Below are 27559 nucleotides of genomic sequence, written 5' to 3' on the forward strand. Positions count from 1 at the left end.
CCACCACCCCTCCTCATTTGGTTTGTGGATCAAAAGTATAAAGATATGAATCCAGTATAAAACTCAATGGTTGGGACATGACTCTCATAAGGAACAAAAAGAATGTGACTTGAGGAAACATGTTGTAAACAGGAGACAAAAACACAGATGCTCAAACACACAAAAACAAGATGATGCAAACAAACCAGTGTTGTGAAAAGTCTAATAGTTTACATCGAAATTATTTCAGTTTTCTTTCTTTGTTTTTGAGGAAATAGTTTGTTGTGCTGTTGACCTGACTTTTGTGTCTTACATTTATAGGGTAACAAATCTTCTGTTCAGTAAAATTCCTTATTAATCTAAGCTCTGTAGCTGTTGTATCACTTGAGATTCGCTTTAGCTTGGTTTGCCTTGGCAGTGCTCTGTGTTTTCTTGTGAAAATCAGGATTATTGGCTTTTTGTGGAATTTGAGCTTTTCTTGTCCCCTCACTTGGAAAAGTGCAGTGAGTTTGGATCACTCCCTTTTTGAGACAGCCCCTTTTGAGTCCAATATAATGAATAAGGGTTAATATTCCATATTGGTTTTCAGTCTTTTGTCTCAAATTTTAGGTTGTTTCAGGGCTATCATACATATTGAGAGGACAACGGGTTTGACTTTTATTTCTACTTGGAGGTATAGTTCTGATATTCATTTATTTAATTAAAACGATTTTTATTACTATTAGAAGTAGAAACAGTATTTGTATCAAAGCCATTTGAGCATGAGTAAAACCAGTAAAAAAAACAAACAAAAAACCCCTAGAAATTCACAAGTTTACTGGTAAGGTCAAAAGTACTTCATCCAGCATTACTAGTTGACATTTGTATGGTATGGTTAACTAGCTAAAAATGAGCCTGACATCTCAACTTGTAAGGTCAAAAATACCTTAGCTAACATTACAAGTTGACATTTTTGTGCTAACTAGTTTACAAGTTTTAACAAATGAACCCAATCTGCTAAAAAAAAAAAGAAAAAAAGTGAGGTTAGAAAAATCTTTTTAGACATGTTAGTCGCCGTTTTTATGGTAACTACTTGACAAGTAAGAAAAACTGAACCTCACTTATTGACCAGTAGGATCAAAAAGGCTGTGTCCAGCTTTAACTGTTGACACATGTAAATATTTCTGCAAACTGCTTTACCAGTAAAAATTAAAAATTAAAAAAAAAAAAAAAAAAAAAAGGAGGGTGGGGGGGTCGCACTGACTATTTAGGTCAGAAATACCTTATCTAGCATAACTAGCTGACATTTCTATGCTAACTGCTTTACTCGTATAAAGGTTATACTTACTTTTCACCAGTAAAGTAAAAAAAAAAAAAAAACCTTATCTGGCAGTGAACTTGTCATCACAAGGGAACCAACGTTTCATATACTAACTTCACTGCTATTATCAAAATACCTGCTGTTGAAATCAAGGATATGGAATAAGTGGATTTCGGTGTTTTTTTTTTCCTGTTTTCAAAGATACCGTTGTGTTTGTGCGTGTGCGTGCGTGCGTGCGTGCGTGCGTGTGTGTGTGTGTGTGTGCGTGCGTGCGTGCGTGCGTGCGTGTGTGTGTGTGTGTGTGTGTGTGTGTGTGTGTGTGTGTGTGTGTGTGTGTGTGTGTGTGTGCGTGCGTGTGTGTGTGTGTGTCCCTGCTCTGTGTTAATTTCATCTCTTTCAGCTGCTCTCAGGTCAGTGTCTCCTCCTCTATAAATTGCTTCATGTGACCCTGCCGCTGCTGTTTTTAATCTGCCTGAGGATTTGGTTTACCTACAGACACGCGGACGAGCGACACGATGAACATCGAGGGGGGTTTTCTGCTTTTATCTTTTCTTTTACTCACTTCAGGTAAATTGATGATTAAAAAGGCGAACATATAGTTCTCGTTTTCGACAGACTGTGATTGTTTTGATGTTTTTGATATGCTAACGGTTGTTGGTATTTACAGCTCAAGAACCGCAGACATGTTCGGCCCCCGCAGAGTATCCGCACACCAGACTGGACCCGAAGTACAGCAGCAGACAGAAGTTTAGCCATGGAGAGAAGGTTTACTACAGCTGTGCAGAGGACTTCACTCCATACAGAGGAGTGCCAAAAATTCAATGTGTGCATGGACAATGGACCAGGCTGACTCTGAAATGCGAGAGTGAGTACTTTTATTACTAAGTAGCTGTCAGCTTCAGCAAAAAAGGGCAAAACGAGTGATTCATGTTTTGTTTTCTTTGCGATGGATGATTTTCTTCTGGTGTTCTACAGTCAATTCATTTAAGCAACACGAAAAGTCAGAAGCGGTCGAGGGCCATCTAGTGGCCATTTGTGTGAACTACAGAGAATGCAGTCTACAAAACAAGAAAAAAAATACTTTGTATATTTGAGAAATAAACTCATTATTTGCAACACAATGAAAAACAAATTGACTTCTCAAACAATTGAATGTATTATGCAAACAGCCTTAAAAATGTAAACTCTACAAGTCAAACTTTATTAATCTGCAAATTTTAACACAAGGCCACACAATGTGCTTGAAAGTAAAAACAAATGAGATGTTGGGAATTTAAAAAATGTCTGTTTTGAAAGATTCTCTCAAAAAAAAATTATTTCAGGTTATAAAACCAAAAAACTTGTGTATTCAAACAGATTCCTGATTAAATCATTGTTTCAATAAAACCTTTTTTTTTTTTTTTTTTTTTTTTTTTTTACTTAAGGTTTATGGCATTTTCAGTCTTGAGGCAAACCTATAAATAGTAAAAGAATAGTTTTAACTTATTGGGGGAAAAATGAATGATGATACACCACTAAAAACTAATCAACCAATCAATCAGTTAATTACATGGATTTCTTCTCATAACCCTCTTCTAGTCACCCTGAACTAATTCTTGTTTTTGTTCTATTAACTTTTCTGTAATGAATAAATAAATAAATAAATAAAATAAAAAATTCTTCCCATTCAAAGAAGATTAATTTTGTTTCCAGTTTTCTCCTTTTAACTTAACATTGATATCTTGAAAGTAAAACACAAACTTGTTTACCTGAAAATACCTTGTACTGAACTAAACATACTCTAGTTTGTTTTCAACTTTGTATTTACCAAATGAAGAAGAACTCTGAATTTGTGTACTATCACTTAAGCACCTTGAAAACTCTGATTTATGGTCAAGAAATGTTTTACAAGATTTAGTAAACATCACTTTAACCCTTAAAGTATTGCCTGTACTTATGTAAAAAAATAAATAAAACAAAATACTCTGCTCTGTTTTTACTTTTTGTGGGGGGTACAATCCCCCCATTCTTAGTAGGCTCTTTGCTAACATAATAACAGCTGTAATAGTGAAAAATGACTGGTAGACTGTAGCAAATTATACTTCTTATCAAAATGTTTATAACTGACTCCCAAACAAAACCAGAGGTCTTGCAGAGGGAAAGAAATCTTCTGAACTCTCACAGTAAATGGAGACTGTTTGCTGACCTGATCAACTATCTGTGTTGTGACAGAACGAGCATGCGGTAATGCTGGTGATCTGCTGAATGGCATCTTGTTTTATGAAGGGAATTCATACATCGGGGACAGAGTTTTTGCTGTGTGCAACAAAGGGTGAGTTAAAACTTTCCAGGTGTTCTGTAAAACTTGCTTCAGAAACTTATTTTCCACCAACTGTGCATTTAATCTCTATGTCGACAGTTACATCCTGAAAGGACTCGACTACATGATCTGTAAGAAGTCTGGCTGGACCGGTGATTTCCCAACATGTGAAGGTGGGGCACTGTGATCTACGTCAGAGTCTTACTCGGTATCTGAAACCCTTTAATTAATAATCCTGACACACTTGGATTAATGCAGTCAGGTGGTCGTAGGCGGGTGGTGTCACTGAATGATTGTGTAATTCCTGTCTGGGTGTCACATTATTCACCCCTTTGTTTACTTTGACATGTTTTAAAAGTGATTAAGTATTTAGAAGCTTTAACAGTAAGTGGGTTACATTTTGAGGAACTTAAACACTTTGATCATCAAAAATAAAATCTAAAGACAAGCACTTAGTTTTCCACTCTTGAGTTTCACTGTTTTCATTCTTGAAGTGAGATTACTTTTAGTATCAGAATCACTTTCTTTCTGACAAGGTAGTTTGGAGGTTTTAGAATTTTTGTGGTATTTTGACCCTGTGGGCCACCATACCCGGGGAAAAACCAGTCTCTGCGATAACGGCTGTGGTGCACATTTATTTTGTTGTTGAAAAGTAGAGATGGTGTGAGAAAAATTCCAGAAATTTGCTACTTGTTGAATATTTAATATTCAATAAAAAATATTATTATTATTGATTATTAATATTGCTTTATTTGTTTATATAATTTTGATTACTAAGTGAGAAATATGTAAAATAAGAGCATGAGGGACACAGGCTGCCCAACAAAAAATCACATACATCTAAAAAACACTATGTAAGCAACAAATAGATGAATGAAACTAAAATTTATTACCAGTAAATAAAAACTTTTTAACAGATGGATTGTTTTCTTGTCTTCAGAGGAAGTCCCCACCTGCTCCTCCCCTGCAGTGGTGAACTCTGTGAGCAGCTCCAAGGGTGTGTCCATGCACCAGCTGGGACAAAGCCTCAATTTCACCTGCAAGCCAGGTTTCCAGCTGAACGGTGCTCAGAGGATCACATGTGGTCTTGGTGGCCGGTGGCAGCCGGAGCCTCCCAGGTGTCAGCCGCCACCTGAAAAAACTCAGTTACCAGATAAAGAGGGTGAGTTACTGGAGCGCAGATTGAGCTGTGGCTGTAAAAACGATCCCAAACTAACACGTCTCTCTTTTTGTTCAGCAGGTGGATGCGGTGTCCCAGAAATCACCAGAAACTCCAAAGCCAACCTGGCTGACAAATACATCACAAAGACGTCTTTCTCCTCTGGTGATAGAGTTCAGTATGTGTGTGATGTCGGATACATTCCAGCAGGGGGGAGCAGATATCGCAGGTGCAACCAGGGGAAGTGGTCTCCTCTGAGGTTGAAATGTGAACGTAAGACATTTGATAATCCCTCATAGTCTCCTCATATGTCAAAAGCTTTCTAAAGGTTTGTTTTCTTGCTCTTCTCATGACGTCTTCTCATCCTCTTACAGGGCGCTCCTGTGGCTCAGCAGGGGAGATTCTGAACGGACAGTTTGAGTACACAGGAGTCGAGTTTGGAGACACTGCAACAGCTGTGTGCGACGTCGGGTAAAAATCCTAATACTCCCCTCACTGTGATGTGGTTTTTTTCCAAACAAACTCTTTATTTCACTCGTGCCTATGTTCGTCAGGCATCATCTTGTGGGGAAAGCAGAAAGACACTGTATGAGCAGAGGCTGGGATGGACGGATTCCTGACTGTGAAGGTGCAGTGAACTCACTGTGGCATCACGTGTTGTGAGTTTTATTTTCCTGCTTGTTAAAGCAGAGCCGTCTCTCCTGATTCTTCTCCAGCTGTGACGTGTGAAGCTCCTCCACCAGTGAAAAACGCATACATCGTCAGCCCAGAGGAGGAGACGTATCTGTACAGGAGAGTGATTCGCTACCAGTGTCGGGTTGGAGTCCTCACAGGGAAAAGGGAGATCTGGTGCACGGAGAGCGGGGAGTGGAGTGATCCCCCTCCTACATGCAAAGGTCTTACATAATAATAATACATTTTGTTTGTAGGCGCTTTTCAAGGCACTAGAGGATGCTGTACAAAACAAAGTTAAAAACACTTCAGGTTTAGTTTAAAAAACATAAAAGTTTGAGAAAAATTAATTTAAAAAAGACAGAGTGGGTGGGCTCGACAGAACAGGCAGGGTTTAAGGCGGGATTTAAAAAAAGTCTATGAGTCAGTGTCATGGATGTCAGGTGGAAGAGAGTTCAAGGGCTAGGGGGCAGAATGTCTGAAGGCTCTGGATCCCATTGTGGTCAAGCAGGCTGGGGGGGTGGGTGTTGAAGACCAGAGGGTACAGCTGGGTTTGCTTCTAAGGAGGAGATCAGTGATGTACAGAAGGGTGAGGTTATGGAGGGCTTTGAAGGTGAGGGGCAGGATTTTATAATTTATGTGATGGGGGAGCTGGTACAGGTTTTGCAGAACAGGAGTGATGTAGTGCACTGCAAAAAAATGAAATCTTATCTTTTTTTTTTTCTTTTTTGTCTTATTTTAAGTAAAATTTGTCAGTCCTGAAAAAAATGTTTTGTTTCAAGTTATTTGAAGATAAAAATCAGGTCTGAATTGCTTGTTTCAAGTGAAAAAAATCTGCCAACAGAAACTTTTGCTAGAAAATTTGCTTAAAACTAGAATAATGTCTTAATACAAATAACTTATCTCTTGTTCCATTGGCAGATTTTTTAAACTTTTTCCAAGCAATTCAGACATAATTTTTGTCCTGAAATAACTTGAAACAACATTTTTCTGGACGGGTAACTAGTGAGTGGACCAGGATTGGAAAAAAAACTGATTTCTTCGTCTTTACAGAGATTATGTGCCCACCTCCAAATGTGCCTAACGCCTCCTGGACGAGGGCGTACAAAGAGATGTATCACCCAGGAGATACTTTGTACATCAGCTGTGATTCTGGCTACGTAAAGTCTGGTCCGAACTCCCTCACGTGTGGTGCTGATGGGAAATGGCTGCCTTTCCCTCCTGAATGTAAACGCAGCTGTAAGTACACAGAATGTTTTTGAAGAGTTGGTTCTGTATCTTAAGTTGTAAAATATTTAAACTCTGATTTCTCTGCTGTGCGCTGTGAGTGACGGCAGCACTCTCCAGCTGCTCCGTAACACCGAGTTGTTTAACCTTCTTTTTCCCTCTTTTTTAACTATTTCTGCCAGCTTGGGCAGGAGTACAGTGTTTTTGTCACTTTAACTGCTGCTTCAGTGTTGAGTGTTTATCTAATAGTATTGTAGTTTATTTATAGCAATTATTCCATCTGGTTAGTGCTTATGTTAATGATCTAATTTTTATTTTTTTTATTTACAAACATTTTAACTTCTGCTTGTGGTTTATGCTGGAAATCCCCATTGCTCCTGCTATAATTATTATTATAACTTTTATTATTATTATTATTATTATTATTACTATTGATATTATTATTATTACTATTATCATTATTAATATTATTATTTTTATTATTATTGTCACTATTTTTATTATTATGATTAATGCTATTGTTGTTTTTTTTGTATTTTGCTGTATAGAACCTGTGTTTTTATTTATCTTCTTTCTACTCTTATCTATTCTGCACATCTTTTTTGTACTATTGTGTTACTTGCTGCTGGAATCTGAATTTCCTGAGGGAACCCTCCCAAAGGATTAATAAAGTTCCTTTCTAATCTATCTAATCTAATCTAATCTCTCTTTTTTTTTTTCTTCAGCAGCTCAGAACTACAGAAGAGGCTACAGCACCGGCTGAAATGTTAACCTACAATGTTAAATCCCACCTAGACAAAAAAAAGAGACTTCTTAAGAATAGAAAAGTGTCTTCCTCTATCTGTACAATCATCTTTTTTTTAACGCACTTGCAGTTGTATATGCTAATAAAAGTTGTATGAAATTGTGATGCAGACATTAAAAAATGCCTGAAATGGAGCTGAAGTACAGTATGTTTATTTTGATAAGTGTTTTGGGCAGTAACAAGAACAAACTTGTTTCATTCACTCTGTACATAGTTTTCTTTTTCTTACAGTCGATAATGTTATGTGTATCATCTCTATAGACTAAACGGTGAGTGAGCATTTCATGAAACAAACAAGCTACAAGAAAAATAAGAACACCAATTCCATTCATTTAAAAAGACAATACAAAAATCCAGACATTTTCTTTACATGAGCAAGAACAATTCAAGTGCAAATATCATTATCAACTCTATGATACATCATAGCAAACTCGTTAGAAGGCAACGATTCAAAAGAACAAAAAAAAAAGAAGGTTGCAGAAAAGAAGCTGGTTCTGGTGGAGGGAGGTGACTGGGCTGAGAGAGCACACTGGCTGAATGTAGAAAGAGGAATTTGTACAAAGTTCTTGTGGCTTGGCCCAGCTTCATCCACAACTTTTACAACCTCAGAATCCCTTTAGTGTCATCCTAAAGTCTGGATACTTCAAACTGGAAGTGATCACTTTTTATTTACACAAGTGGGGACAAAACTTTCCTTAAAGTTAATTACATATCAGAGAGGAGAGGGTAAATATACATGATAAGGGGAAGGGATTACAATAGGTGTCATTTGACTGCAGTCTGGTAATAATAACTTTAAAGGACTAGTCTGTATATTCTTGAGAAAAAACATCTTTCCTGTCGCTTCAGAAGTATTAACCCTAAGAATTTTCTGCGTGGGGCAAAAAAATGTGTCCTTAAATGAAACCAAAATAATTTTCAGAGAACAACAGCAGGCTGCTCTGTCTGGCCCTCTATAAGCTCTATGATGATCACATGAGTTTCATCTAATGCAAGGGTTCCCTTTTCAGCCCAAGATCCCCCAAAAAAGTGGTGCTGGGGACGAGCAACCTCCTTTCTGGGGAAGAGCTAATGGGCCAAACTAAAAACAGACAAAACTGAACAAAAAAGACGCTAAGGTACTTGATTTAGCTGATTGGTAGAACTTAGATTAGCTGTGTGCACACACTGTTGGGTTTCTGAAATTAATCTCCCGCCACTGACACCGTCGCTATCCTAGCTTAGCCACGTCAAGAATCTTCAACAAAAAAAAAAAAAAAATGGATCACACATAGTCTTTCCCATGATTTTAGATAAAATATAGCCCACTTTTTGTTTATATTTTTACAGTAATAGATAAAATGTGTAACTGTAATTAGTTTTTGATTTTGACGGCATTTCAGAGGGTTGAGACCATAACTTTGGGGACCCTGAACTAATGAAGAGAGGCTGACTAGTTTTTTTTTCTAAAACCTGTGCCAAGTCCACTGTTTGTTTTTATGTTAGAACGAAAGATCAGCGGTTTCAATCTCGTCTTATACTCTGCAAAAAAAATTTTTTAAACTAGTTCCTTAGGTCATTTCTTTTCAGTTAAAGTCTGCTTCTATATAAATGTCTGATTTTACCCTGTTTTGATCGCTGTTTGGACATAGAAAACATTTTCTACCCTCCAAAAACGCACTTTTTTTAAACCCTTTTTAGGACAGAATAAGTAAAACATCTTCACTTTGGTGAGTCAAACATGTTTCACAAACCCTTGTTGGTCATAAAAGGGTGAAACCAAAGTGAAGGTGTGACTTTCTTATCCACTGCACTCTGTACAGTACAAAGCCAGGACAGCGTGTTGTTAATTTAGTGCATAAAAGAAAGCGAGCCGCCGTCTCTGGACGGTCTTTGGATGAGTTCTCTTCATTGGGACAGACAACAACGTGATGTAAGCAGGTGTTTGAAAGGGGGTTTGGGTTTGAGGGGCAGAGGAGGCTGGGTTTTTTTAGGGGGAGGAGTCCTGCTTAAGAAAATTAGGATCAAATAATTCAACCCTCGTCTAATTTATTTTCATTATTTACAAGATTGAAAAAAAAGATAAACAGGTGATGTGAGACTATCAGCTAAGTGTTTAAGGTCTGAAGTATTCAGATGCTTTAAACCTAAAGGCGATGAGCGTGAAGAGTTCATCAGAAAGACAATGAGACTGAAGAATTAAAGTGACCTTTTAAAAGAAGCAGCAAATATTATGTCCCTCACAGACATCTCTCTTTCTTTCTCTCGACGTGTTCCTCTAGACATCGCATTATCTCATTTCTGTGGCTCTCACAATTATTAGTTACTGATCTCCCAAATGTCTTCTATGATGCTGGGATATTAAACCACTTGTTTTTTAGTATTTGCTTTGTGTTAAAAATGAAAAAAAGAGCAAGCAACAGAAATTCTCTGCATGTTGGAAACGCTGGTACGGTCTAGACAGACGGAACAGAACATAGATTAACTGTTTTAACAGTAAAACCCTGGAAACGGCTCTAAGAGCTCAAATATAGTAAGGCTTTGACTGACGTGAATCAAACCACTGCTCCTCCTGGAGGACAGCACACAGACGCTGAAGATGGACCAAGGGTTACACAACACTTACACAATACCTACAGTCATACTTAATGGTAGGAGTCAGACTGAACTCAGACTGCTCATTTAAGCAAACACAATAACAAGCTTTATCAGGCTCAAACCACTCACACAAAACTTCACTCCTACCGCCTCAAACGGGCGCGTCTTTCTTTTTTTTTTCTTTTTTTAATTTTTGTGGTTTCGTTGCATGAGGCAACTGAAACCAAACCCACTCAAACTCCATCCTCTCTAAACATTTGAGCTCTGGACTGCAGACCTGCACTGAATGGAAACTGACGGGAAACATTAAAAACATATGATTTTCAGTATGTCTCAGGTCTGCATAGTATTTATTGTCAAAGCCTGGAAAAATCATAAAGGGTAAACTTGTGGATTTATTGTTTGTTTTTAAAGTCCTGTGAGAGTCTCAGGATGTGGTCCAGGAGGTGTAGAGGGGTCTTAGAGGGGGATGTCAGGGGAGAGTTGGGGGGTATGATCCAAGTCTTCAGCAGCAGCAGTGTGAGCTTTACTTGTAAGGTCGCAGGAAAGCCGAGACTTTGCTGCTTATGAGACGGATGAAGGAGCGAGGAAGCATCTCGTTGGACTCCCGAGTGGTGTACTTGAAGTAGTTGTTTGGATGAGCCAGCACATCGAAAAGAGTCTTAATCAGTTTTTTATCCTGGAAGAAAGAGACAGGCGTTAAAGCTACAGCTGTGTTTAACATCGGCTCATTGTTAAACTAAAGCAGTGCTCAGACGGTTTCAGACACCAGTAGTGATCAGACAGAAATCAAACTGTACCTTGAGGATTTCTTGGTGATTTTCAGAGGCGTAGAGTCTTCCATCTCTTACGATATCCTCAACAAGCTGTTCGTAGTCCTCTGAATTTACAAAAACAAACATACAATGAGCATAAGTCCTTTTTTATCACATAAGCCAGAAAAAATAATACACTTAATACAGAAACATGACATCACTGTAATGTGAGCTGAAAAGTTACACAACATATGAAGGCAGAAATTTGATGCTGTTTTGTCATGGAAGCATTTGCAGTTACATAGTTTGACCACTAGAGGCTGCTAAAGTTTTATGAATTAACTGTAAAATTTCTCACTGAGTCCATTTGGCTTGTTTTAGACCTACATGAACTGAGATCTTCTTAAGTGTTGACTAAAACCCAGAGAAGATAAATTGTTCCTTTTTTAATTATTTTACTGTCCAAATTAATATCTTCAATACATTTTATGACAAAAAGAGAAACATAAGCAAAGCATGGTTGAATGGATGACAGATATATGATTTCAGAATATCTGTTTATGGTAAAGGCCTGGTTACTAGTGTAAACACAAGAGCCCAAACACATAATGGTAATCATTTTACACTCTCATGAAAAAGAATGTGAAAACAATTTACTCTGAGGACAACCGCTCACATTTTCAGGAGGAAACAAGAGTTGCTGACAGTTTTCTAGCGCTGTTTTTTTACAGGAGCAGAAGTCAGCTTATAGCATCTGGCTGCCATCCAGCATTGCTTCTGCTGCTATGATTTAGATGTAGAAGAAGCCAGCTTGTGTGGCTTTAAAAGAAGATTTTTTTAACAAATCAGGACAATTTCATCTTACTAAAACCTTGTGTGGGTTTAGAAAAGTGCAACTTTTTGGGAATGGACAACAATTCACTTTGTGTTTATTTTTTCAGAGTTTCTTTAGCTCAGTCATTCTATTTTACAGGGTGTTAAAACTATCTCACCTACATCACCTTTCAAAAAGCAGTTTTTTCTGTTTCTGTCTTATTTTGGCCAAATACTCTACCAGGAAGTTGTAGCTGGACCAAAATTTTCAAACCTGTTTATTTTCGTACTTTATGTAATCACAATTTTCTCAGCTTTGAAACTTAATAGTTGACTGTGGTTACTATAATAGACTTCAGAGTTACACTTGGTTCAGGAAACATCAGTGATGGGAGGAAACTAGTGATAAATAATCTAGGTGCAGCTGAAAAAAAAATAAAAAGAACGTAATGATCCTTTAATTTGAAAATTATGATCATCTGTGTGAACTGAACCTTGAGCTGGCTCACTTTGTTGTGTGGTGTTGTGCTCACAGTGTAAAAGCTAAAAAGTCAAAGATCCTTTAAAACTGCACTGATAGTTACCAAAAAGGTTAGTGAGAAAATAATTGTTTATTTTTTATATTTATGCATGGTTGCATGTTTTTGTGTATCAAATCTGTGTGTTATAGTTTGCAACTTTAGAGTTTATCATCTTTCAAACATACATTTCCTGGCCATAACAGCCAAACTCATAATAAGTGATGACAACAACATAACCCAGAAGTGAGGAGTGATCTTCATACCATCATAAGTGACGTAGGGGATCTGAAAGCCCCGGGCACTGTTGGCTTCATTGGACTTGAAGTTAATCCAGAGCCGCCTGGAGCGAGCTGTGAAGGCGATGGGCCGCTCGTACGTCTGACACGTCTCGTAGGTGGTGATGGATGTGGCCGACCCTTACAGGGGCACAGAGAGGACAACGTTAACAAATCAGGCCTGCGGAGCTTTGCCCTGAGAGGAGCGTTTATCGACAGAGACACTCACAGTTCTTCCTCATGACCAACACATCCCCACACTCATCCTCTGACGGCAGGAAAATCTCCGGCACCACAATCAGGATTTTGCGTTTGCTGGGCGGGTTGATGTTCCAGATGCATTCCACATTAGCAGGATAATTACCGGGATAGTTAGGTGACTCAATGTAACCCATGAACTCGCCCATCTCACCACCACATTGCCTGTCTAGACACACACAAACCCAACTTATTAATTTTTAGCTCATCGCTGGGAGGATTCTGAAAACACTAAACAGTAATTTTCATTCTCACTCTTGCACTGTGATACGCTGGTGGCACCATCAAAGTCGGTGGTTGTGTTTCCCGGGCAGGAGATGCAGTAGTTCTGTCTGAACTCCGTCTGATAGGTTCCCACAGGGCAGCGGATACAGCGATGGACTGTGGTGTTGTAATAATGACCTGGGGAGCACTGGACTGTAAAAAAAGAAGACATTTAGTCATGGAAGTTTTGCAGATTAGCAACTGTGGTTTTGTTCTTCTGGCGGAGCAACAACTGACCTTTGACCTCACAATCATGGAAGGAGCTGGCACCTTCTCTCTTTGTGCTCAGTCCTCCTCCGCAGGGGAAGCACAGAGTCCGTCCCAAATCTGGCTGGTAGGATCCCTGAGGGCACGACTGGCAAGGTTTGAAACCATCGCTGGAGAAGTGCCCAGTTGGACACTGACCTGGATTTGATTTTTTGGAACAAGGAGAGTAATTTGTTAATTTGTTACATGATAAATTGTTCCTTGCCTTCGGTATAGTGTTACACCAAGTAATGTACATCGATTGATTGTATCGTAGCATTGTTCCAAATCAAACTGTATCCAATCATATCCTGTTGAGATGTTTCATGTCATTTTGCTTGTTTTTTTATGTCATGTCGTGTTGTTTAAAGTCCCGTCATGTAGTGGTGTGTCATGCTAAATCTTGCCATGTTAGACTGTTCCCTGTTACCAAATCTAACCTTTAACAGGTTCAGCAATGCTCTGTGTTTGAAACTAGCTCTACCTGCACATGAAGAAATGTTTCGGGCTCCAACAGGCCCGTGTCCATCGGTACCCGGGCAGAGGTCGCAGGCCAGCTGCCCCTCTCTCTCCTGGAAAGTTCCCGGTGGACACTGAACGCAGCGCTCCTGCTCACCGTGGTAGTAAGACCCCGACGAGCATCTGACTGAGAGAATATCCACCACAGCTTTGGTTAAAGATGACACTCCTTTTAAATCCTTCACATTACAGAATTACGTCTCAGTTTGAGCTCTTTAGATCCCTTGGTGAATGTAGAACTTCAGATCCAGATCTCTGGTCTTACCACATCTGCCGCCGTCCCTCTCCCAGCCCGGCCCACAGTTCTCCTGAACAGGGGCAGCCTGGGGAAGTTTTTGAGCCACCTCGTACTCCAACCCAGCAACTCTGATCAGAAAACGCTCCTGGTTGATTGATTTCTTCAGAGCCTTGATGTACGTCTTCACCTGCTTCTCCATGCGTTGTCTGAGGCAGCTGAGATTACAGCTACCTGGTGATGGAGCAAAAATCAGTCTATGTTAAGATTACAGCACACAGCAACAGAAAGGAAAGGTATGTGGAGATTAAATTTATGGCATGACATAAGTAACGCGCCCAGACTGTCGACCTGACCTGTTGTGTCTCCAGGTTTGACTTCAGCCTCCAGCTCTACTGTGATCCTTGTCACCTCTTTATTTGAAGGATTTCGTGCTCGACGCCCTTTTGACTTCTTAGAGGAATCACACTTTAGGTTGACGAATGTCACCAGGCAATTACTGCAGGACTGTCCGCCTCCTGTGGACAACACAAGATCACCCTGTGTTTGAGATGTGCTTTAAAAAATAATCAGTGATAACACCACAGAAATCATGATCATCTCTTATCCCTCATAAAAATCCTGCTTCTCTCTTCTTTTCTCTGCTCTCCTCTTTTTTTTTGGCTTCTCTGATTTACCTTTCCTTTCCTCTCTTACCTTTTTCCTTCTCTTCTTCCCTTTTCTTTGCTCCTCTCCTTTCTTCTCCTCTGCCTTCCTGTACTCCTACCTTTCCTTTCATCCTCTCTCCTCTAATCTAGTCTCCTCCTTGTCTCTCCATCTCCCTGTATCCCCCTACTTTCCTCCCGTCCTCTGCTCCTCTCTCCTCTCCTCTCCCTGTCTGTTAATCTCCTCTCCTCTCCTCTCCTCTCCTCTCCTCTCCTCTCCTCTCCTCTTCTCTTCTCTTTCCTTCTCTCGTATCCTCTCTGTCTTCTTTTCCTCTCCTCTCCTCCCCTTGGCCTCCTCTCCTCTCCTCTTCTTTCTTACCCTTGCCCTCCTTTCCTCTTCTCTTTCCTTCTCTCTTATCCTCTCTGACTTCTCTTCCTCTCCTCTCCTCTGCTTTCCTATCGTTCCCCCTTTCCTTTCCTTTTCTTTCCTTTCCTTTTCTTCCTTTTCCTTTCCCCTCTCTTCCCCTCTCTTCTCTTCTCCTCTCCTCTCCTCTCCTCTCCTCTCCTCTCCTCTCCTCTCCTCTCCTCTCCTCTCCTCTCCTCTCCTCTCCTCTCCTCTCCTTGCCCTCCTTTCCCTTTTTCTCTTTCCTTTTCTCTTTTTCTCCCCCACTTCTCTTCCTCTCCTCTTCTCTTCTTCTCTCTACCTCAAGTCTCAATTTCTCAGCTTTTGACCATCCAGGCTACCTCGGCTTTCATTCTTTCTTTCCTCTTCTATCATCTAGCTAAATCACATTTTGTAAACTTTACACTGGTCTGGTCTTGTTTAAAAAAATCTGTTTTATGTTCGGTGTTGTGGTCTTCCTAATGAAGCACTGTCTCATGTTTAAAGAAATGATCTTGTTGGCACATTAAGCATTAACAGTGATAACACATGGTAACAGTGGAGTGTTCTTGTGAATTGGAGTGAATTTCCCACAAATGCTCACACTCAGTTTATCCAATAAACCGTCAGACAAAAAATCCAATCCATTTGCAAAGAACTACAGAAATCCTTTTGCATCCTGGCACCAGCAGATGTTTGCAAACTTTGTTAGAGAAAGAGCTGAAACAACAAAACTGTCAAAAAAGTTGTTGCTGAAATTCTTGTGGGTTTACTTTCTGGAGTTTCAACAAACTGTTTAAGCTGTAACTCCTGCAGCTTGTCCCTTTCAATGACTCAATTCTTAACAGAGTTTGAATGAAACAGCATATCCAGACTTACCTGGCCCGAGCGTCCGTCCTCTGTCTTCTGTCCTGCCGGTCAGCTTTGGGTGTAGGTGACATTTGGCGTTTTTGATCTTGAAAGAAGCCGTCTGCTTAACTGGAGGCGCCAAAGCCTCTACAGACAAACACAGCACAGTGGGTACGAGCACACGGCCACAACAAAGACAACCAACTGCCTGTGCGTTGTGACTGACAGATGGGATTGTTTTAAAGTGTTTGATTGTGGGGATCTGGCGGGCAGCTAACCTATGCAGCTCTGACTGCTGCTGGCGTTGAGCCTGGCAGGAGATTTCCCTCGGAGGATGGGGATACCGCAGCTCACTGAGTAGCTGTTGTCAGACTCTGAAGACATCAAACACAACAGAAGAAGATGTAAAGTTTAAATCAACCGAACTTGGGTGATTGTTTTCTGATATATTATGAGTGATGTACCTGCTAAGTAGTGAGCCTTTGAGGCGCATGTGAGTGAGCAGCTCTCCTTCTTCCCTGTTTTGCTGCAGGTCAGCGTCGCCTTTGGTGCAACAAGTCCTGGAGGACACCTCACCAGCTCTGAGTGAGAGTCAAACACAGAATTATTAGTCTGAAAAATAGTAGGAGAGAAAAAAAGGAAGTGTGTGTTAGTGAAGTCACCACAAGGGGTCAGTGCTGCTACATACCGATACAGTCTTTCCTGTTCCAGTGCAGCTTGTGTCCCGGTGGACAGGTACACTCGTAGCTCCCCAGTGTGTTGACACATCCGTATTTACAACCACCGCGATTTATGCTGCATTCATCGATATCTGAGTGAACACAAAGAAGTTTCACATCAAGACGGAAAAAGCTTTGTTCCATATATCAAGACAGTAAAACATGTCTGTTCAGCTGTAAAGAAATGATTCAGCTTTCTCCCACAAAGGACTTTTATCCCAGGATGATTAACATGTTGGCATTTAAACTGAAGTGATTCCTCATTCTGATGTCGCCACAGTCAACTTCATCAGAAACTTCTGTCCCCAAAAAAGACTTGTGGTGAGCAGTAAATTGAAATCACCTTTCAAACACATGCTACTCTTACAAATACTAAAAGCATCAGAGATCCAGATGCAGTCCGGGCTGCAGACCCTGGACAAGCGAAGACGCTGAGATACGAGATGAGATAATGGCAGTGATTGATGATCTGGTCTGCTGATAGGAAAAGCTCTTCTTAGTCTGATCCAATTATTCACCCCGAATAAAGAACCTCTGCGTGCCTCTGTGCTCGCTGATGAAGATGATGGCTTCATCAGCAGTGCAGAGCTGCTGGGAATGTTACAAGTGATGAGCCGCTTATCCTCTGCATCAAAGTGTTTAATTTAAAACACAAAGACGTCTAATGAATATCTGATGGACGCAAAGCTCTTCTCCAGCAACTGTAGTTTCTTTGTTCCTCTGTAACCAAACACACACATGCTGCCCTTTCTGCAGATCAGAGTCTTTTTTATTTACTGATGAGTTGATTGGAGAAGAAAAAGGACAGAACAATAAAAAAAAGACAAATTGACATTCAGACTCAACAATTGCTTCATGTAATGGTGAGGAATTCAGGGATGGGTCAGGGAGTTTGTGGAAATCTTCAAATTCTAATCGCCTCTGCGTGCTTCTTCATCAACATCAGTGGCTCCAAGTCCAAACAACATTGCAATTTGAGTTTTTAAGAGGAATTTTCCCTGAGAACATTCTGTGCTGTTCCAAATTAACTTTAACTGTTAAGATATCAACTCAAACTCTGTGTGGTTTGAGGGATAAACTGTCTCTTAGATCTTTGTGTACAAATATTTGTCAGCAACAGAAGGAAGCATTTCTGTTGTTGGTTGAATCAAATGAGCCAAATTCAGAAAATACTCTCAGTATTTAGTCAGGACTGCAGAGGGACTATTTTCTTACCAGATAAGCAGAAATGAGCAGATTGTTTTGCTAGCAGAGCAGCAGAATGGCTGTAGATACTCTCACTTAGGAGGAATGTCGACAGGCCTCAGCATAATGCTTGACAGCAGGTCACTGACCTAATTGGGTTTGTTTAGGGTGAGTCTATTGTTAAACACTGAGCACAGCTTTCTGGATTGTTTGGCAGCAATATTTTGTCTGATAAACCGCACAGGGAATAACACAACCTTGACTATATGGTCTAGAGAGAGCAAAAGTACGACAGGGAGCGCCGTAAATCTCTGGGGTTATCTAACTGTTCCGACAGGGGTGATGAAAAGTGAAGGGAAATCATTCATCAGGAGCTCTCTCAACAAAAGGTATAGAGAGTCATTTATGCCCAACCATCATCTCTGCTCCCAGCAGCTCTCTGTGGCCTGATCACAGTCCATCACGAGAGTAAAAGCCTTACAAATCCAATCCTTTGGCTTTTATTGCCTGAACTGACAGCTAATACAGCTGCCTGCGTGCAGAACAGGCCGAGTGCATCTCAGCCTTCTGAAATACAGAGGGTGCAATTCAAGCCAAACACGGGCATAAATGAAATGAAAACAGCTCATAGGCTATAAATAAAGAGTGACTGTAGCCTCATGGTTCAGAAGTGGAGCCACGCAGAAGTGCATTAGACCTGTGTTCCTTTAGACGTCCAGCAGGGGGCAATTATAGCGATAGCATGAGCAAATCCAATTGCATGCATCTCAAAGAAGAAGAAAAAACAAACTTCTCACTCTGGACATTTATTTCCTGCACATTCTCCTGATGGGACTATAGATTCAAGTTTTCCTCATCACAGAATAAACACAGTTTTGCAAACAACTGTCTCATTTGAGGTAAAATGATGATGTTGTATAATATGCTTTGGCGTGTAGTGATCAAGGTTTTAATAGTTAACTAAAACAAAACAAAAAAGGAAAACTAAAATCTAAAATACATTGCAGTTAACTCAAACTAATAAAAACTAGAACAGAAAACAAAAACGATAAGTAAACTAAAACTGTATCTTGTGTTCACAAAACTAACTGAAACTAACTAAAATCATAGACAAAATTCCCTTAGTCATAGTTTTTGACAATATTAATAGCCTTTAAGATTTAAATTCATCCGACACATTTTCCCAACCAATTTTACGCCAGTTTTAGGCAGTTGTCAGCGCCGTGCGGCACCATCATAGAGACGTACTGGGACGTGCTTGTTTACTGCACTGACTGGCTGTGCGCTGTGCTGTGACGAAACGTAGTGGGGCAATGAATCAGAGCATCTATAATAGTTTCATTGCATGTGAGTCTGACTTTAACTGTATTTGAGTTTGCCTATATTGTTACAGAGTCCAAGTTAAGTTTCTAGTTATTAAAGCTCCTATTACATTGTTTAATATTAATTATGTTTATATTATTTTAACATTATTTTACATAATTTATGTTTATATTTTTTATATTAAGTTTATATTATTTTCTTGTGTTGAAGGCAGCAGCCAACAGGTCAGTAGGACTTGAAAATAAACAGTATTACAAAATATTTACTCTGACCTTTTTGAATTCTGCACCTGGTTAACAAGGAATGAAAAAACTAAAACTAAACAGAAACTTTACTAAAACTAAGCCTTGCTGCAAAAATCAAAACTAAATAAAAACTAGAAAGCTCGCTCTAAAACTAATAAAAACTATACAGTAATGGAAAAAATGTCAAAACTAGGTAGTGATCTATAATTGACGTCCTCTCAACCATTTAAAAAATATGGTCATTTCCAGCTTGCTAAAACCAAAAAAATTGAAATCGAGGCCAAAAACTGTGGTCAACAAACAAAGGGGTGCAGTCAAAGTGGCTAAAACAACCCATGATAATACCTCACATTATCATATGATTAACTAACATTAGAATTATCTCAATTTGGCCAGACATGTCATGGGAAAAAACTTATTTATATTGATGATCACATTGATGTGCATGGTAAACAATTTCTCAAACGTTCTTTGTCTCCTGCTTCTCTGCATTTCAAAAATTTTTGGAGACATTTTGAACTCTAAAATGGATACAGGTGGCAGACATACAAATAAAACACTTTAATATGGTTTACAACCCATTTTCTCTGTTCTGAGTCCATAACCAGCTACTATACCCTGAAGTGTTTGTGCAGAAGATTGATTCTGCCTCTGATTGCTTCCTAATCTCAGTAACTTTTCTTATTCTGCATTCTGATGCTACATCACTGATCAGGAAACCTGTCAAACTACAAGCTAAAAACAGAGTAAATCAGTGCCAAGCCATGTATTTCCACTACATATGCTGTCTGCTCCGTCTCCCCAGAACTACTGTGAGGCCCTGAGGCTCTGGAGACAGCAGCAGATTCTTACTGGCGATACACACTCCATCAAAGGGACGCTGAAACACCCTGATGTGCTCCGGCGGGCCTCTTGCTGCCTGGCAGGCAGATCTGACGCGCCTGCACACACCATCTCCCGACACTAAAGGCTGTTTCTGTTATCTGTTTCATGCTGGAGTACAGTTGGTACCTGTTAATGTCTGATGGACATGGTTGAACTCCACCTTCAAGTTAGTGCTGTTTTCATGTTTTAGTCCATTAACTACAGGAAAAATTGTCTACTCAACATTACTGTCGAGTGCAGCATAACTTCCCAGATTGATTTCCTGCCTTCAAAGCAGCAACCTGTTTCAGCTCATTGCAGTCTGTTTAAAAATCTACTTGAAGAAACTTTAAACTTGGCTTAAAATAGGTAATAAAAGTCATTTAATTGTATTAGGTTTCTGCATAGGAATGCAGTTGCAGGCACAGACTCCTTTCTCTTTTTAATTTTAAGGATAGTGTGACATCCAGATTTTAGAGTCAGCTGGAGAAAAGATGAGCGACACCACAAACTCATGCTGAGTGGGATCAGTGTGGTGTCAAGGCCGTGGTCCTAAGGTCTCAAAGGATGATTTGTAAAACTTAAACTCAAGCTGAAAATGTGAGATCCCCCACAGCTCATGATTAGATTGTGTTGTTAGGGTAGTGTGAGGAGTGCAGTGGTATTGCAAACACAGCACAGCAAGCAACGGATTCCAGCATCCACACTTGGCTGTGGAGTAAACAAACATGGCAGATTAGAAGATGGTTGCCAAGCTTAACATTGCTGTCTGCAACATCCATTAGGTGGAAGTTTCTGTTTGACTTTCTCCTTGTCTGTTCGATTGTGGTAAGTTTCCAGGAAATGCTGTACCAACTCTTGTTGCCACAAAACAAAAAGTTTGTCTTCCATTTCTGACGTCCATCCCACTCAATACATTGCATTTTCTGTTGGTACCATGGCGTAGTTTCTGTAATTGAATTGTTTCATCAGTTAGCATGCTTGTCATTAGCTATCATTTCACTGCAAGAGACAACCCACTGAGTGCTTGCTGGGCTGTCCTCAGGGTCCTACCACTCGCCAGGATTTCAAATTGTTCAAACCAAGCTTAAAAAGTTTAGTATTACAGATATCAAACTGGTGTGGCACAGAGCTACTTCTGAGCAGAGCAGGGTAAGTAAAATCTCTCAACATACTGAAAAACATCAGAAAATATGACAAGATAATTTTTCCAATTTCCAAAGAATACAGGCAGTTGTCAGAAGCAATCCATAACAGATTAACAACTGTTAATCTTACCGTAGCTCAAAAAAGTCGCCACATTTACAGTTTGGTGTATCATATGATGTTAACCTTTTTTTTTTTTTGCATATTTTTAAGTCTTTATTGGGAGAGGATAAAACTTTGAATAGAGCAGGGAACCTGGAATAAGAGGGGGGGGGGGGTACATGCAGGAAACTGGACACAGGTAACTTATCAGGACAAAACTGGTGCCTGTGATGCTGACACTTTGGATAGTAGAATATTTTCTGACAATTTCCTTTTTTTCTTTAACCTTATTTAATTGTTTTTTCTTTAAAGAGGCTGTGGGGAGTTTCTAAGTGATCTTGCAAAAGTCTCTCTTCTAGATATATGCCTGAATGTTATCCACACTTTAAAATAAGATTATCAGCACCAATGTTACAGGTCACAGGTCATTTCATGCTACTTCTTAGCTTCCTGATTGGGTCGAGCAGGACTGGATTAATTTACGGCACATCTGAGTCTCTATGACAACACCACGCTGGCTGACGAAGTTTAGTAGCGAGAAGATATTTCTGTGTTTTTCTCTGCTGAAAATGATTTCTGTGATTAATTTTGTAATGATGGTGGACATAACTGTCAGACAGAAAAAGGACAGAAGAGCAGAAGCAAGCTAAATGGGAGAGTGATACAGCCCGAGATGATGGCTAACACAGTAGCCAAACTGTTTGTGATAATGTCCATTCCAACCCCCAAGCAGCAGTTATTCTGCAGTGGTCTGTACAAACTTGATATTCTATTAATAAAATGAAGAGTGAGGTTATGATAGCTCTGCTTGGTAGATGACTGGCAGGACATAACCAGGATTCACTAACTTGTTGCATTACAGATACGCCCTAGACCACTGGGCATCCAAGCTGCGCTAAATATAAACAGCTACTAAACTACAAACAAACTGATAGTGTTTACTTGTTGTCACGTTAGCCTACAGATATGTCGGAACACCAGACTGACGATAGCACTACATATAACCGGCTACTCCAAGATTTGCTTGATGTCATATTTCAAACCGTAGCGCTACGTAACTGTACTGATAAGTCCTTGAACTTGTGGCGTTGTATCCAGTAAAAAGTTGTCTTGAACAAAGAAAATTTGTTTTAATCCGATCTCCAGTTAATTCCAAAACAAACACTGCTAGGAGTAATTTAAAACAATGTGCGTGAGACTCCGGGCCAGAAGGTCTCAAGGCAGTGCAATTAAAACAGATCCTCCTCACAGCATCTTTAATTAAAGTGCACAATTCATGTTCAAAGGACAAAAAAGTCAAAAAAGTTTTATGCAATCCATCCTGTATTCATTCTGATTTCAAAGACACAAAAAGTGGTTGACATAACACCTGAGTGACGTTGCCTTTTTAAGAGCTGTGCCGCCAGCTTAGCTTCAAACAACAACTGTCTGAAAAGTAGGAACCAAATCAATCAGCACATATTTGGAGTTGACAAACTTCTTTGATTCATGAGCTAAAAACTGTGTGGTATGGTTCATTAATATACAGCATACTGCTAAGACCTCCATATGAGCTGTCAGGAGAAATCTATATTAACATTATGAATCCCTTTCTACCGTGGTTACATTTTTCATGTCAAACACAAGAGCAGCTAATGGAGGGTTAGTGAAGAGGTGTGGGATGCAGAGAAAGAGTGACTGACAGGAAAATTACTGGAGAGACAAGGCTGAGGAGGAGGGGACAGACGTGTTGGCTCACCTCCACAGTGTGCGAGGCCGTAGAGGACGTAACCTTTATGACAGAGGCACTGGAAACTGCCGGCAGAGTTGACACAAAAGTGGTCACAGGCGCGATCAAAAGAGCACTCATCAATGTCTGTGAAGAGAGGAAGACGTGCTGTTAGAAACTTCAACAAACAGAGGGAAAAAAATCCTACAATTTTTCATCCTCCCTTCATGACATATTTTCCTTTTTCCATCTTTTGTGCTGTATTGTATTCATTGTTCGCCACAAGTTGCGATGGGTCAAATCACATGTTGGAGGAAAAAAAGTGGTCTTTTGAAAGGAAGAGGTCTTCTGTGTGAGTCTTTTTATGACGGTGACCCCTGGAGTTGTGCAGTTTTCCATTTCGATGCTCTGAAATGGAATTTTCAAAGTATTTTTGAAATAACAAGCGGCCACAGCAGGAGTCAAAGAAAGTGCACTGTTCACCGGATAATGGGAGCCGAAGAACAGGTTTTTTCTCTCCCGTAGGACCTGTCAATCACCTTCCTTTTACCCTCTTTATCATACCATATACAACCCATTGCTGCTGGAATAAATTACATAAATATATCAGGTGCCAATTTACATCAAAACAGCTCTTTTCCTCCAGCTTCTTTGTCTTTTCTTTTAGAGCTTTTCTTCTCTCTTTACTGTTGAATATCACTGTCTCAGAGACCATAAGGACTGATACATAAAGCTATAGGAGATGGTTGACATTTGGGTCTTTACGATCAAGAACTCCTTTAATGTCAGCAACATTTGGAGCCAAGCTCAGGCCTAGCTTGTCTGGAGGATGTGAGGATGAGCTCTAAGTTTGCTGAACTTCTACTTGGATGATGACAGAAAAGTTTTGAGAATTAACCAAAAAACATCAATTCATCCAGTTTATGTGACTGTCCTCTATTTATTCTAATAATTATCTATTTGGAAAAAAATCCCCACAAAGCCAGAGTTATAAACACTAATACAACTTGTCTTTACTTACATCTCTACATTGTCATTCTAGGGGTAAGCATTAATGGTTCAAAAACCGCTAGAAAGCTTGATCAGAAAACTCAACTGTCCTTATCTTGACAAAAAAAAAAAATCCTCTAATACAGAAAAAAGTACAATTTAGGCTGAAAATGTGTTGAATAAAAATCCTCCCGCAGACACTGACTCAGCAGCTCTATTTTAAGATTCTAAAAGAACGAACACATACTTTTCTTGCTGTTCGTCCCCCACCATGATGTCCCCTGGAGATTTGAAACCAGCAGAGGATGATGAGAGCAGAATAGATTTGTACATGCTGTACAATGCATTGCAAAAGTGACTGCTTTGGGCACTTTTAAGAGGAGATTCTGAGAACCGTCTTGGATTTAGGTGTGGTGACAGAAAAACGCTGCAATAAGTGACGCCAGAAGTCAATCTGCAACTTATCATTAAACTGTTTTGTGTTGTGCCATGCTGGGACTTATATGTGTGAAGACATCTGGGACTCCTGCAACCCTTATTTACCAAGCAGTTGAGGAGAAGTATGCAGTGGGTGGGCATCATCTGAAGGTGATGTACGTGCAGAGGACCATGGAAAGATAAAATGAGAACAGTGATAATAACAAATCAGAGTTTCCATTGATTTTGCCGTCTCGAAGAGTCATCGATCTAATTGTCAAGACTCCATTCATCACTTCAGTTTCTGCCTTGTTTATTACGAAAACTATATGAAGGCAAATGAGGTTGGCCTAATCTAAAAAAAAGGGTCACCACTGTTTATACAGAGCAGATTGGAGCTCCATCACACATGCTCCATCTGGGAAAAAAAAACACAGAATGAGATGAGCATCTCTCTCTGAGTGCCCTCATGTGGATTAGGAGTGAGAAGGAGATTAAAAGGAGGGTGTTGTGGGTGGAAGAATGCCGACAGGGGCTCAACAGGCATGCCCCGTCCTGACTTATGAGCCACGGTCCACTGACAGCAGGGAAACACCATGACTGTTTAAACCAAGATAAACCCCGAGTTCAGTTTACACATCTCAACACCTCAAGGAGACAGCGAACGCCTCTTTAAGTGTTCCTGAACACAACACAATCACCAGGCACAGACACTTCATAACAAAACTGTGTCTCTGTCACGTAGTTTGTGCTGCAGCTCGCCCAGAACCATCTTAACCTGCCAGCTCTGGTTTTAGACTCATCAGAGAATTACTTGATGGGATTCTTAAACTTAATAACCTAGCACATCTGAGTTATGAGCTTGGGGTCTGAGTATCTGCACAAACGTTAGGTCATCAAATTGGAAAAGTCTTAAAAAGACACTACTTAGAATAAAAGGTTTCGAAGTAAACTCAAAGTGTTCAAATAACAAAATCTTTCAAACAATAATACATGTTGAAAAAAGGCGGAAATTTATTTTAAGTGTAAAGCCAAGTGAAATTTTATAACACAACTGCTTTTTGTTTTAAAAAACTTTAAACTTGACAGGACTCTCATAAATCACTGCGTTGGCCCCAAATATGAGACAAACTGAATCTGGGTAATAAGCCAAACCCCAACTTAACACGACCGCAGACTAAATAAATTTGATTAAAATAATGATAAAAGGAACATATTTAATAAAATGAGGTAAGTTGTTGTTTTTGAGACTTTTAAATAGAGTTATGTTTTCAATTTCTACAAAAATGAAATGACCTCATTTTAGGGTCATGGTTTGGCCTTTTGCCTTTATTTTGAAAGGACAACTTAAGAGAGAGGAAATGTAGGAAAAGGATGCAGCAAATCAGAAAAATCATCGTTCACCAAATTAGTTGGGAGCTGCACCCCTCACTGAGTTGTTTGGATAAAATTTGATCATATTTTAGTATCACTTCTGTTATCTGCATTTAAAAAAAACTTAAATAATCAGCACGCTTTTGTTTGGAGGGGTGCCCTAGTTGTGGGCATACCTACTATTCACTTTCAGTTAAGTCTTGCATATTTTAAGACAGTTGTTCTGTCCTTGACACTGTATTTTTTTGGGCTGATTTACAGCCAAATCTCTGCTGCACTGATAACAATCACCTGGAAATCAGCATCATAACCCCAGCTCCTTCAGTTCCAGTCACTGTTTTCCATTCTGCTGCATTACTCTGGTGCTGTGGCTGTTAGTGACCTTAGTCAATTGCTTTGTCATTTAATCTTAAAACTCTGAGTAGTCAATCCCGCTTCTTTGGGAGAGATGTGAAGAAAAATAATGATCTTATATTAGGGTCATTACGGTAATTTCAACGTTTCTAGAGATTCTGATTTAAATTTCCTCTATTTTCTATGAAGAAATGTGAAAAGGACCTCTGATAGAATCACTTTTTTCCAGCTAATCAACTCACCCCTACCCAGGGTCCCTCATCCAGGTCTCATCTCCTTCTTGTCCACTACGCTCTGCATGTGAAAGAAGCCTGGTGCTCCCAGCCCAGGGCGGCTCTAAATCTCTAGCCAGACTTTCCTCCTCTGTTGTGCCCAAATGGTGGAATGAATTACCTAACTATATGATCCGCAAAGTCCCTTTCTACTTTGAGGCAATGTCTTAAGACTCATCTGTTCAATGAAAACTAAGGCACTTAATCAGAAGCTTCTCCTCTTTGTCCTCAGGGGTAGAATGAGTTAGAAGGCCTCAGGCCCATCTCTAGAATTTTCTGCACTAATTACTGAATATTGTTAAAGGTTGAAGCACATTGTTGCAGCAATTAATTGTAGTTAGTTTGCTAGATTATTCCACATTATTAAAAGGAAAGGAAGAAAAAAAAATTGAGCACTTAATGGCAGCACCTGTAACCAAATAACTTGCAGCACTTTTATTGCACTAACTAGGTTTTTCCTTCTGCTTGTGTTGTATGTCGCTTTGTTCTACACAGACAGATAACAGGCATTGCATCTTGGGAAATGTGGGATCTAGATCTAGATATCTTGGCCTCTGAAGCCTTCATTTAGACCTTCGTGTGACCAAGTGTCACTTTTATCACAGATTTGCATACGAACACCAAGAACAAAACACCAAAGACCAAGTTCAGCATTTCGTGATTATTTTCCTAGTATATGCTCTATTTTCACAGCACCTTTTGAGATTCTTGCAATCAAGCTAGTTAGCAGCTAATTTGCATGTTATCCTTTTGATGCTGACAGAACATGACAGAACAGCAAACACACAACAAAAAAACAAAGATCACAGTAAATGTGTGTGATAAAGTTACTAAATGATGCTGTTGACAGGTATTCTTTTCACTCGTGGGTGAGAAAAATGGCAAGAATGAGAGCAGAGGATGAGGAGCAGACAGGTGACTCAGAAGTGTGGAGTGTGTGTGTGTGTGTGTGTGTGTGTGTGTGTGTGTGTGTGTGTGTGTGTGTGTGTGTGTGTGTGTGTGTGTGTGTGTGTGTGTGTGTGTGTGTGTGTGTGTGTGTGTGTGTGTGTGTGTGTATATGTGTGTGTGAGCCTGGCAAAAC

The 27559-nt window shown here is 39.8% G+C and overlaps 2 protein-coding genes across 5 annotated transcripts in view; one reads left to right on the forward strand and one right to left on the reverse strand.

The window, feature by feature from the left end:
• Positions 1-1685: 1685 nt before the first annotated feature.
• LOC141799130 (complement receptor type 1-like) lies at positions 1686-7575 on the forward strand. 3 transcript variants are annotated; one of them, XM_074681242.1, is made up of 11 exons: positions 1686-1846; positions 1947-2144; positions 3491-3590; positions 3678-3751; positions 4519-4740; positions 4816-5010; positions 5112-5208; positions 5292-5365; positions 5454-5633; positions 6463-6648; positions 7362-7575. In XM_074681242.1, exons 1-11 carry the CDS (start codon positions 1795-1797, stop codon positions 7397-7399), a joined length of 1416 nt encoding a protein of 471 aa, XP_074537343.1. In that variant the 5' UTR covers positions 1686-1794; the 3' UTR covers positions 7400-7575. The 3 variants fall into 3 exon arrangements, with proteins under 3 accessions (XP_074537343.1, XP_074537345.1, XP_074537344.1); XM_074681244.1 differs by having other exon boundaries at positions 7365-7575; XM_074681243.1 differs by having other exon boundaries at positions 4819-5010.
• A 43-nt stretch (positions 7576-7618) lies between these two features.
• Positions 7619-27559, reverse strand: part of scube3 (signal peptide, CUB domain, EGF-like 3) — a 93655-nt gene continuing 73714 nt past the window's right edge. For both annotated transcript variants that reach the window (XM_074681241.1, XM_074681240.1), the window contains 14 exons: positions 23102-23218; positions 16468-16590; positions 16244-16360; positions 16058-16153; positions 15810-15926; positions 14261-14422; positions 13935-14138; positions 13635-13796; positions 13142-13309; positions 12896-13057; positions 12612-12809; positions 12371-12523; positions 10819-10898; positions 7619-10697 (listed from right to left, as the gene is read on the reverse strand). In XM_074681241.1, the coding sequence (XP_074537342.1) occupies positions 10545-10697; positions 10819-10898; positions 12371-12523; positions 12612-12809; positions 12896-13057; positions 13142-13309; positions 13635-13796; positions 13935-14138; positions 14261-14422; positions 15810-15926; positions 16058-16153; positions 16244-16360; positions 16468-16590; positions 23102-23218 (2012 nt within the window). In that variant the 3' untranslated portion in view covers positions 7619-10544. The remainder of the gene's footprint in view (positions 10698-10818; positions 10899-12370; positions 12524-12611; positions 12810-12895; positions 13058-13141; positions 13310-13634; positions 13797-13934; positions 14139-14260; positions 14423-15809; positions 15927-16057; positions 16154-16243; positions 16361-16467; positions 16591-23101; positions 23219-27559) is intronic.

This window comes from Halichoeres trimaculatus, unplaced genomic scaffold (genome assembly GCF_033239565.1).
Source record: "Halichoeres trimaculatus isolate MK-OKI-2021-1 unplaced genomic scaffold, fHalTri1.1 fHalTri1_scaffold_11, whole genome shotgun sequence".
NCBI lineage: Eukaryota > Metazoa > Chordata > Actinopteri > Labriformes > Labridae > Halichoeres > Halichoeres trimaculatus.